Source organism: Chamaea fasciata, unplaced genomic scaffold, assembly GCF_029207755.1.
Source record: "Chamaea fasciata isolate MVZ Bird 193981 ecotype frontalis unplaced genomic scaffold, bChaFas1.0.hap1 SCAF_21, whole genome shotgun sequence".
Lineage (NCBI taxonomy): Eukaryota > Metazoa > Chordata > Aves > Passeriformes > Sylviidae > Chamaea > Chamaea fasciata.
In genome coordinates this window covers 8,546,512-8,558,752 of record NW_027094106.1, presented here as the reverse complement: position 1 = coordinate 8,558,752, position 12,241 = coordinate 8,546,512, and the positions used below count along the sequence as shown (strand labels likewise).

Here is a 12,241-nt window from a genome sequence, read left to right as displayed (position 1 = left end):
CACCACAGATGAGGCTGCACGCCTCATTTTAAAGCACCGGTTCCTTCTGATGAAAAAAAAAAAAAGTGATACAAAAGGTGAATATTGTAATCCCTTAACCTGCTGAGGTGTCTGCAGAGCTCCTTCAGGACACAAAATCTGTTCTTCTAATATTTCTGCCTGTAAAACAATCTCCCAGCAACTTCTAGGACAGAGTAACTGTTGCTGCAGAGGTAAATACTGAGCTGCCAGGGCATCGCAGGCAGAGTTCCACAAGGACCAGAGTTTGTCCCAATGTTTCCATGCACTGAACAATCCCAGGAAAAGCAGGTACACACCGAGGGAAAGTGCTGATTGCACTAATTACGGAGGTACCACCTGCTCCTGGGAGGATGAGAAAGTCTGGGGTACTTCTGAGTGCATAAACACCTGAAAATGTGCCTGGGCACTCTATGACATTTATTGGCATCCTGGGAGTAGAATCCAAACACAGATTGGTAAATTTATCACCAGGTATTATATGACCTAATGTGTCCAATGGCCATGGGAAAAGACTTCCAATTTTCTGTGAATAATCTCCCAAATCTCTCTTGTGTCAGGAGTTACTAAATCCAGAGGTCATTAATGGCACTGGGAAAACATACCTGTTAAATAACAACATCTCTGAAGGGTTACACACGTTCTAATGAGCTGTGAATTAGAGATAAATCAGCAAGTGACCTGCATGAGCAAACACCATTGATTAATAAGCTGCCACGAATTAATTTCATATTTTCAGTGCATGTGGCAATGAGAAACAGTTTGAGAACAACGTGGATTTAAAGCTACATTTGTACTTTAATGCATTTTATAATTACAAAAAAGAAACAGCTGAACAAATCTTTTATATTTATACCCTTCCAAGCGATGTACAGAAGGCACGCATAATTTCCAACCATAAAACACTATTTAAAAATAAAAGATTTATAATTGCTTTCCCTGATTTGAGAAGCAAATTGAGATTTTTTTTTTTTCCACATTGTCCTTCACAATCCAAACACGATGCGAGTGACTGACTGAGCAAAGAGTGGGAGAATGAACAATATGGCACAGCAGAAGCCAAACACAACAGGTTTGTGTTATCCTTGGAAGGATGGGGACATGGCCACGAAATTCTTTGAGTGCTTCCTTGCCAGGCATCTGAAATCTGCATTGGTGGTGCTGCTGAGGAGGATTGGGATAATTAGATAGAAAAAAATTACACAAATGAGAAAGGTCTTCTGAGTTCAGAGGGCCTACAGGAACAGGAGGCCTGTGGGTATGTTCAATGCTTAAGTACATCTGTAATAACCAGCCCAGGTTTCTTCCAACCCATCAGCCACAGCCCGAGAGAAACGCAGAGGATTTGTGACCTGAACTTTCCAGTCGGGAAATTCTAGGCACAGTTTCCAAAAACATCATAAAAGTAGGGCAGACTGCCTCCTCAAAACCTACCTCCAAGAGACACAGAGATGCAGCCAGTGTTCTCAGCTTCTGCCTTGAAAATAAAAGGGAAGGTTTGTTGTTAGATGGTGTCACTGAACGCCAGGCCACTTAACTCTTCCAAACACTTAGTTTTTCACTTCATAAAATCTACAAGGGCCCATCCTTTCCCTCTCCTGACCCCACAGTATTGGTGTATTTAAACTTTGGAATTACACCAACATTTCTCTTCTAACTCAACACAGCACCAATTTTCAAACATATTTTCTGCTCCGATATTAGTCCCACTTTCTGTGTGAGCTGCATACCTAAACACTTTTTCTAGAAAAACATCCGAGCCAGGGAAAACAGATGCCATTTCTGGACGCAAACTAATTTATTCAAGAGCATATTTCAAAAGAAAACCTGTATCTGTTTCATTCCAAGCCTCTCCCAAGAGCTACAGCAGCATTAACTAGGGCAGCGCTTCCCTCAGCTTTCCTGGGAGGCAAAGCCAATTTCCAGACAGCAGGACTCCCTTAATCGCCGCCGATAAGTAACGGCACCGCAGTACACATTTATTTTTATACATATCCCTTCATTTCCTTCCTTATTATGGCCTTAGTATTAATTTTAATTGAAGCTTTCGAGAAAAAGCCAGAGGAACCTCCCTCCGGGTTTTGGCGGGGTTGAGGCTGAGGGGAGGCGCCCCCCCCACGCCCTCACGGGCCACGACGGGGCGAAGGCCGCGACGTTGCCAGAGCAACGCCCAGCTCGGAGCCTTCCTCCTCCTCCTCCTCGCTTCTCTTCTTCTTCCTCCTCCTCCTCCTCCCCTCACGGCTCCTCCTCTTCCTCCCCCTGGGCCCCGGCGATGGCGGCTGGCGGCGGGCGGGAGGCGCCGGGCGCCCCATGAGGTACCGGGGAGGGAAAAGGGCCGCCGCCCGCGGCCCCTCACAGCGCAGGGCAGGGAGGGGGACACGGGGACGCGGCTCCGGGGTCACCCTTTCCTTCCCACCCGGGTACAATCCCAGCCGAGGGGGTCCCGGGACAGACCCTCCCGAGGAGTTCCCGGCGGCTCAAACCCTCCCGGGGGGTCCCGGCGAGCTGCGGGAGCAGATCCGGGAGCGGCGGCCCCGGGAGACACGGGGAATGTTCGAATGGGCCTTTCTCAAGAACTTTATTTTAGCTGATTTTTTTTTTTTTGTGTGTGTGGGGGGGGTGTCGGGGGGGAGAACAAAATCTTGGTGCGTGCGGGAGTCTTCCCTGAAATCCCATTTAATAACTCGGTGATTTGAAAGTTTGCCCGGCGCAGTGCCAGGGGCGGCTGCGATCCTCCGGCACCGAGCTGTCAGTTCTTGCGGAACCCGGCCCCAAAACACCAACTGCAGTGCCAACGAGGTGTCTTTTTTAGTCCTTCCTGTAAAAAACATCCCTCAGTAACGCTGTTCACGCACGTCAGTACCATCTCCGCTTCATCGGTTTTATTCGTGTGCAAAAGAAAAAATACAGAATGAGAATTTTGGTTGTTTTGAAGTATGATGTCATCTTTGGCCGACAAAATAATAGTAGTAGGAGCAGCACTTGTAAATATTAGTAAGTTCTCGTATTCATGTGTTAAAGTGGTTCTACTCTTTAATGATACGTTTTCAAAGGCTAAAGATTTGGAGGCTTGTGCAAATGTATCCAGAACTTCTTGTTATGCAAAAGCAATTTTGCTTTATTTTTGTATCCCCAGTGAACCTAGCTGTGAAAAAAATGATTTCAAAGACGGATCTGTAAGCGTCTGAAAAATAGGAAGAGGATTATAACAAAATTCTCAGTGTTTCAGTATTACTCCACGGTGACAAGTATTGTGTCAAATTCAGCTTCCAGGCATTCTCCAAAATCATTACTCTGATGTCACACCAGTCCAGAGAAGTTGATTTAACTCTATTTGACCCGAGTAAAGACTCACAGAGGAGTGAAAAACTGCCCAGAACACAACCAAAAGATGCCAAAGGAAAGATAAATCAGACCTCATTTGGCTACGTTTCATTTTCCCCTCTTTTAAATACTTCTTAGAAAATGGCCTAACCTGGTTCTGCTCCCTTCCCCAGACAGGATAATCTCATTAATCCCATAATGGCGCTCAGTTTTGAGCATGCACTGGCTTTTGACTGGACGTGTCTGAACCAGGGCTCACCAATTAATGGATGCATGGAAATGTACTCCCCGCTTCCTTCCCATCAGTGTTTGCTCCTTCTCTGGCCCGCTGCTGTTGCTATTTTTGTGAAATTATGCAGCGCTTCCAAGATCTCTGGTGTGCAAGCCAGTGCTGGTCTCCTGTCCAGCAGCTTTTGCTGTTCTGATGTGCACTTTTAGCTGTTCCTAGGGCAACCAGGTCACTGCAGGCTGGGAAATCTGCACAGGGAGGGAAGGAAATCATTTTGATAAGGGACACAGGAGGCTGTCCCGTGGAGATGGGGTGTGAACCGCAAGTTCAGGCAAGGATCTCAGAGAATCTTGCCTTCATGCAGTCGCTCAGTACAACCCATTGGATTTTTATTTTTCCGAACTATTTCTCCAACTGTTCCTGTTTCTATCCCGCTCTAGGAGACACAAATTAGACAAAACTCCAGGAGCAAACCCCACCATGCAACCCGAGCGCTCGCATCTCCACAGCACCCAGGGGAGCCGCGATGACTCTTCCTCCTCGGCGCGGCTGTCGGGGGAGGGCTCCTGCCAGCACAGCAGCGGCGACGTGCGCATCCAGCTGAGCTCCAGCGCGGGGGATTCCAGGGAAAACCCGACCTCCCGAGGCTCCAGGCCGGGCCCGCAGAGCCGCTCCCACGGGCACGCCCATGGGGAGGCAGGAGGGCCCGAGGAAGGCGGCGCGGACCCCGAGGAGCAGGGCGGCAGCTCCCTGTCCGAGCTGCGGTACCTCCTGCAGTGGCTGCACCAGAGCCTGCCCTACCTCCTGATCCTCTGTGTCAAACTCCTCATGCAGCACATAACCGGTTAGAGTGAAACAAAGTCAGCTCGGAGGGAACAGACCCTCCTCCCTGTTAGAAATATACTAATAACCGTGCCTGAAATGTAATTCAATTTATTTTTAGCTTCATTTTTATTTGCTTTGTTCATCAGAAAGAGAGATTTACTAAACTGCATTTCAGTGGCTTCTGTTTCCTTTGCTGGCATATGTACAATGTGCTTAATTATCCTGGCTTGAGAGTCTCAAGCTATTAATTCTAATTACAAAGACATATTAGAAGTGGCTGCTTTTTAACCCAGTTCAGTGATTTATTTTTCCTTTTCATGTTTATAACTGATCCTATTTTCCTAATAGGCATTTCTCTTGGAATTGGGCTGCTAACAACTTATGCCTATGCAAACAAAAGCATAGTAAATCAGGTTTTTCTCAGAGTAAGTATCACCCTATGCAACAAAATTCCTTAAGTTAAGCAAGGCTTAAACAAATTGATCCATTTTTGAAAGAAATGTGAATGGAGATGATGTTTTATTTACTTAATAATATTAGGTATTGAGATGGAAGTAAAGTCTTTATGCTTCTGTACAGGGGAACTTCTCAGATAACAAGGTTTGCAAAATTCAAGGGAGTGTTTTTTTTCCCCTCTGACTTTGACTATTGAAATCACTTTTTTGTAAGTTATAGTTAACTATATTTGTGGGATGAAATAGCAGTTGACAGGTTACATTTCCAGCTGTGTTCACTCCCAAAGGGAAATCTGTTGTTTCTTCAGAGTGGGGTGGGCTTTGCTCATCTTTAGAAAAAACCTCGGTACACCCAGAAATTGATAAGTTGAAAATACTAAAATACCTGCTTTACCTTTCCATTGAGTTCTCTATTTTTATTTTATGGCCTCTAAACCCCCTCAGACAAAAGTCCTCTGGTAGTAACTGCTTGGGTGCAACAGACTGGGTGTTTGGGATGTATTTCAGCACTGACTGTGAGGCAAGGACTGCAACGTGTCTTTACAATCCCCTTGCAGGAACGGTGCTCCAAGTTGCAATGCACTTGGTTACTACTCTACCTGAGTGGATCATCTCTCCTCTTGTATTACACCTTCCACTCTCAGTGCCTGTATCAGAGGTAAGTAGAGAAACAGCTCTACCCCACCATAAATTACACAGACATTAACTGGGGACACTTTATCTGCCGTTTTTCTTTAATTGCGGCATTGGTTTCTCTTTCACTTTAATCTCCATTCCTCCCCTTCTGCCAAATTTAACAGGTGCTGTCCTTAAAAACAGTATGTTGGAATTTCCTAGCCTCCATACTCGATTTTTAATGGCACTGCTGTACCACGGAGAACATTCCTGGCTTTGATTCCCAGCTCTGACCCTTGGGAATACCAAACGTGGCATCCTGGGGCTCTGTGCAGTTTATGACTCCAGCTGATTTTTCCCCCTCGGCTGGAAATCAAAGGCTAAATGCCAAACTGAGACAGCAAACTGAGCTCTGGAGGATGTCGGCTGTGATGAACATACAACACAAAGAAGGTTCCAAGATGGAAAAGTTGTCAGAGATCCTCAGTGATCCATTTACAAGGAGCAGTTCATTTTCTTAGTAAAGGTTCTCCCTTGCTGTAAACCAGGTTTCCTTTCTTAATTAAACCTGCTGTGATAATCTCAGGTTACAGTTGCCTGTAAATAGGGCGCTCCAGTAACTTCTGATACTTCTTTTTGTAGCTTAATCTTCTTAAGCCCCACTGTGGATTTTATGAACTTTTGGGAAGTGCTTTGGATTGTGGGAGTCACAGACTTCATTCTGAAATTCCTCTTCATGGGCTTGAAGTGCTTTATTCTCCTGGTGCCTTCTTTTATCATGTCCTTTAAATCCAAGGTAAGGAAACAAGCTGTAGTTTTGATTCCTCGTGAAGATTCCCTTTTGGTAAAAGCAACTAATTATTAAATCCTACCCAGAGAAAAAACCTCTTTAATTAAATGTCTGTATATAATCCACCACTACACCGTGTGTAAGAAAACCCTGTGGCTTTCATGTTCTTCTCTGCTTGGTGCTGAGAAAGGTTTTCAGTCTGATCTGAAACAATTGCTTGTATTATATGATTGGATAATTGGGTTTATTTCTGTCTCCAGGTTGGGGGTTGAAGCAAACCTTTCATTTTCTGCTCTGTAGGAATGTGTACACGGGCAGTTGGCCTGGAGCAGCTGGAGCACAGCAAATCTTGCACACGCTCAACAAGAACTGTCAGGATTTTTAGGATCTGCACATGCAAACAGCTGGTTTTTTCTGTCCCTTCAAAAATAATCCTGAATTTTCTTTGCTGTTAATAAACTTAAGGAATATTTGTGTCAGATCAAGGAATTTGATTCATAGCTTAATTTCTCAAATCAGTGAGGTTTAATAATTTTCCCAGAAGCTTACACTCATTGGTGGTGTATTTTTATCTGCTTCCCAAGGTGAGCACGCAAAACCAATTCCATTTTATCTTAAAATTGCAATTACTAGTGCTGGTTCAGGAAAAAAAATTAGCAAGTAGAGTTTGATGTGGTAGCATTTGAACAGGATGTTTTGGGACATTTTTCTCTCTTATAATGTACCAGAACAAGTTCTGAGATACAACTGACTTCTCTAAATACTGATTTATAATCAAGATCTCTATTTTTTTTTCCTATAGCTAATGCTGTAACATGCAAAAAAGTTATTGAAAATTCCATTACACCAACAATGGCTACATTAAAGAAGGAATCTGGTCAATAGTGGCAAATTGTGGCATCGTCCAGTGTATATAATAGAAAGAGTTACAAAGACAGTTTTAAGAAAAACTTACTTTATTTCCTTAAAAGCTAAGCTAAAAATTTATGATTATACATGTACACACGCAGTGTTCTGTGCAGGACACTTGTGTTTGGTTATTCACTAATTTTTTGGGTGTTACTGAACTCTGGTTACCTGTTCAGTCCAGCTCCTGGCCCCCCACTTCTTATATCACCACATCCTTAAAGAAATTTATTATCAGGAGATAATGAACAAGTTTCTTAGACAGACAAAAAACTGTTTACAGGAAAAGAGTTTGTCATTTATCATTATTAACAATTAATAAATAGTAGTAGTAAAAGAATGGGCCTTACTCTCACTTTTGAACCCTGAGTGCAGGACACAACTCTGGCTCATGACAAGCTGATCTCTGTGACCAAATTTGTGTTATTCTCCTTTTTCATGTCACTTTACTTTTTTTAATGCTTATGAAATCAAGTCTGACAGCCTTGTTAAGTGGGTAGGCATCTGCCAAGCCATCCCAATTCAGCCTATAATTTGATTTTCTGCAGCCCAGCAATCAATTCTGCTACTGTTACTTGGCCAGTTGTGGTGAGACTCATCCTCTGATCTTTTTTGCCATGCTTCGCATTTAATTGTTTCATTACCAGGAGAAGCTACTCCCAAGAATAACGACTCTTTTTTTTTTTTTTTTTTCTGTGTATTTTGCAAACCCTTGGAGAGTTTGAAATCTTGAGCTATTCCTTTGCATGTCTTGCTTAGGGCTACTGGTACATGCTGTTAGAAGAACTCTGCCAGTATTACCGTATGTTTGTCCCCATACCAGTTTGGTTCCGTTACCTCATGGCCTATGGGGAGCTGGACACTGCCCTGGGACGGACCCTCGGCATTCTGCTGGGCCTCCTCTACCTCATCCTCAAGGTAGGAAAGCTTTAGACTCTTCTCAAATCTTACAGCAGATTCTCAAGGGATTGCTCTGCAGGAATAATGGCTGGAGGGTGTTACAGACATAAGGCGTTTCTGAAAGTTCCCCTCTGAACTCACTGCCGAATTGCTTCAGTTTTAGTGATGCAGCCTTCCAGGAAAGCTGGCTCAGGGCTCCAAATCATCTTTATCTAGCAATGGATTGGGATTGCAAAGCAAAGGACACAGCTACCATAGGTCCCCTCACATCAGACACAGAACCTGCAAAAATAAAGACAAATCAACAGCTAAAAGAGTCACCATTTCCCAGGAAATGAAATTTTCTCTGCTGGAGTGTCCTGTGTGATGCTAAACGAGTTAACCATCTTCCTGCTGGCTCTCTGCTTCTCCAAAGAGCTCATCTGCCCTCAGTGTAACCAGTTTGACTTTAAACATGACCAGCACTTCATCATGCTCTGGTACCTTAATTCCAGGACTAAAGACCATTCCAAGTATGACAGTAATGCTGATATATTTGCACTCCAGTGCTTCATTTCAGAACCTCAACACGCTTAAAAAAAAACAGATTCCAACTAGGAGAAACTTCAGCCTAAATTCTTCATTTGGTTATATTTCAAAAATTTAAAATAGGATCAGTCTGAACTATTGCTGTGCTTATGTGACTTCCAACATCCAACCTGCACTGAGACTTCCAGTGTTGGAATCGATGGCTTGGGAGCTCTTCAGTTCACAGTGAAAAAATACTGAACATAACTCAAGTTTTCTTTCCCATTTCAGCTTTTGAGCTTTTTTGGACAATGGAGAAACTTCAGGCAGGTCTTAAGGATATTTTTTACACAGCCAGTGAGTACTGCATTCTCTTATGACAAACCCATAACCCCAATTCACACGAAAATCCTTCTAGAAATTCCTCATTCCTATTCCTCTGTATTGTTTTAGCAATAAACAAATGCATTTTTAAATTGACCCCTGTATACTCATTCTCCCATTTCACAGTCTTGAGTTCCCTGACTGAATGATAGTGTTGTCACCTGAACAACAACAAAATCACCCACAAAAAAAAATCTGCACATCCCTTCAGACAAAAGGATGTGAAACAATCCTTTTTGTCCTGCTTCTGCTTAAAAAGTCAGCAATGTTTCTTTACGTGAGGGATTTAAGTTTCCCTGGCATAGCAGCCCTTACTCCAAATTCCTTTCTGTCCTGGTATTTGGGTTTGGCTTTTTCACTCCCCTCGCAATTAATATTTGCTGCAAACCCTTTGTTTTGCAGCACTATGGGGTGCCAGCCAGCAAGAGACAGTGCTCTGAATCTGATGATATTTGTTCCATTTGCCAAGCTGAATTTCAGAAGCCTGTTCTGCTGATCTGTCAGGTAATACACATAAATCCAAATCATTTAATTTTTAATTAAAAAATATTTTAAACTACTGTTACACGAGGCAACGTAAAATTAGATGAGTGTATGTTTGATGATTATTTCTAGAAATCAGACTGTACAAATAATATAAATGGAAGAGCTTAGAAGCTCTAAGTTGTCATTCTTTTCATTCCAGCACACATTTTGTGAAGAATGCATCTCTTTATGGTTTAATAGAGAAAAAACCTGTCCACTCTGCAGAACTGTTATTTCAGACCATGTTAACAAGTGGAAGGATGGAGCCACATCTATGCATCTCCAGATTTTCTAAAGCTTGTCAAACAACTTGGGTTCCAGTTTGTTTGTTCACACTAAGCTTTTTCAGTTTACTGCAGATTAAAATTGTAGGTGGCACAAAGGAAGGAGTTTCCAAATTCTGGATACCATGTATTTAAAACAGTGCAGAAAATGGCAACTTGACCTTTTCTAGGTAGAGAAAACTGAAGTTTTCAGAATGCATGCAGAAAAGCCAGCATTGCTTCTCCTGTGATTCTCATAGGAAACAGTCACATCCTTGAAATGTGCTGCATTACTTCTTAATCCACATTTTATTTTAAAAGTTGAATAGGGTTCCAGACTGTACTAAACTGTATTTCTCTTTCTAACACGACTCAAGCCAAAAGGTCAGCCTACTGATTTTATTAAGATTATGAGCAAATGTTATACTCTGGTCTGCAGTGAGAATTTAGAGCTGCTTGTCACTCTTGGCATTAAAGACCTTTAATGCTTGCCCAGTAAATGAGAGAAATGAGCTTATTAATGCACCTGGAACAGCAACTGTTTCTCACTGCACCTGTAGATAAGCACAAGAATAAGATATTTCCCCTTTAGGTTCTTGTAGGCTTCTAATGGATCCTTGGCTTAATCTTTTGGCTTTAAACCAACCACTGATGTTAGTTTTTTACTTAGTATTTTATAAAGCTGGTATTTTTTAAAAGAAATCTTTAATAGTATATTTTTGTCGTAACAGGAACCAGATTTTCTTACAGGGGAGAATCTATTTTATACTCTATTTGCAATTTGTAGTTTGCATAAAAATCAGAGAGAATAAATGCATTTGAATCTATTTGTTTGGTGCATGTTGAATAAAGAAAGATTTCTTATTGTTTTGGTATTAACTCACATGTAAGCACAGAACAACTGCTCACTGCCAGGTACATTTTTCTTGTTGAAGAAAACAAAAACCTTTTCAATGTTACAATTTATTCCTGATTAGTTTTTGTTATTTCTAGCACTAACTCCTGTGTAACCTCTCTTTTTTCACTTTGCTATTCAGGTAAGACTGAAAACATCACTCAAATGATTCTGTTACAGGAAAGTTACATTTAGTTCAGCTTGTCTTGCCTGAAGACATTTAGAAAACTTGTAAATTCAGGTAAAACAATTCAAAAGTGAAACACTTACTTGAATACCCTAAAGGTGCAGCTCCAAGGGCAGAATCCAGTATTTAGAATAAAAATCTAATGAGATGGAAGATTCAAGTTAAGAAATATCATTACATCTGGCCTGTAAAGCTCACCAAGATTATTTTACGGAGCACAACAAAGTGTTAGTGCTTTAAATCAACTCCAGTCCTTTGGTCTTTGTCTACAACATTGTAGCAACAACTGAGTAAGTGTGGAGATAGGTGAAAAACAGGGATCAGGGAACAATTTCTCTTCTCTCTTTCTGTTGATTTTTCTATCCCAACCCAGTAATTTTAACAAATATGTTTTATTTAAAAAAAAAAAAAAACCAAGAATAAAAAAGAGATTTTGGTCAGCTGGTTTAGATTTACACTTCATAAAACAAACAAGTCATTCTCATCTAAGTTACAGACAGGGAAAAAAGTGAGTACCTGGCCAGGAATGCCATCCCCTCTGATCCATGGAACTCCTGCTCCAGGGCCACTGCCCTCCCTGCCACACACAGACACCAGCAGCTCTGAGTCTGCAGGGACACACGAGGTCACAAAAGACAATCAACAGCCACTTTTTAAGAGCTCAGGAACCCAGGGGAAAAGCACCAGAAGGAACCTCTCTTGGGTCTTTTTAAGTTCTGAGGGAATTCCTCCTCCATTTCCCATCAGAGCTCTCAGGAAAGACAATGATTTACATTTCCTGTTACACTTAAAACCTCCCTACTTCCTAAAAATAAAAGCAAATAGGTCACTTGGATTAACATATGTTTAAATTTGCATTTAGTTGCTATTCACATCCACCTCGTTTAGCTCTGGAGGATATTTAGTTGCAGTAAACTGTGAGAGATGAAAACCAGGACAGGGATTACCTTTGTTTAAGGCAGCTCAAGGGTGTTCTCACAGACAGCTACAGATGGATTTAGTCTGGGAGAGAACAACTGGAGAAGTTCATACATGGGACCTGCCCACAAGGATCCGCAGGGAAAATATTCGAGTAATTTGCCTTGTTCTTAATGATTTCTCCTTTGGGTAAAGGATTTCCCTCTGAACTGGGAAAATGAAACAGCAACGAGCCTGCTGTAGAGACAGAATTGAAATAAACCAACCAAACCCCAAACATCTGCCCTAGAGCCAGAACAGCCTCCTCAATGTTTGAGGCACTTTTTGATTAACACTGAGAGCAGGTTGGGAGTTAAGACTGAAAAGAGAACAGACCCAAAATAAACTTCAAGCGTACACTGAGAGTGAACTCGAATATGAAATGTTCTCCAGCAGTTCAGCTTTTAAACAGCACGGCAGAAAAAAAAAAAAAAAGGGATATTCCAAAGAACAATTGACTC

The 12,241-nt window shown here is 42.0% G+C and overlaps 1 protein-coding gene and 1 long non-coding RNA gene across 3 annotated transcripts; one reads left to right on the top strand and one right to left on the bottom strand.

The window, feature by feature from the left end:
• Positions 1–842: 842 nt before the first annotated feature.
• LOC136300083 (uncharacterized) lies at positions 843–2,032 on the bottom strand. 2 transcript variants are annotated; one of them, XR_010723619.1, is made up of 3 exons: positions 1,749–2,032; positions 1,453–1,495; positions 843–1,182 (listed from the first exon to the last, which is right to left on the bottom strand). It is a non-coding gene; the product is annotated as an uncharacterized lncRNA (long non-coding RNA). The 2 variants fall into 2 exon arrangements; XR_010723620.1 differs by having other exon boundaries at positions 843–1,179.
• A 255-nt stretch (positions 2,033–2,287) lies between these two features.
• Positions 2,288–12,235, top strand: RNFT1 (ring finger protein, transmembrane 1). Its single transcript, XM_066202217.1, has 9 exons — positions 2,288–2,333; positions 4,012–4,415; positions 4,745–4,821; positions 5,409–5,509; positions 6,109–6,262; positions 7,922–8,080; positions 8,861–8,926; positions 9,356–9,457; positions 9,639–12,235. Exons 1-9 carry the CDS (start codon positions 2,329–2,331, stop codon positions 9,771–9,773), a joined length of 1,203 nt encoding a protein of 400 aa, XP_066058314.1. The 5' UTR covers positions 2,288–2,328; the 3' UTR covers positions 9,774–12,235.
• Positions 12,236–12,241: the final 6 nt, after the last annotated feature.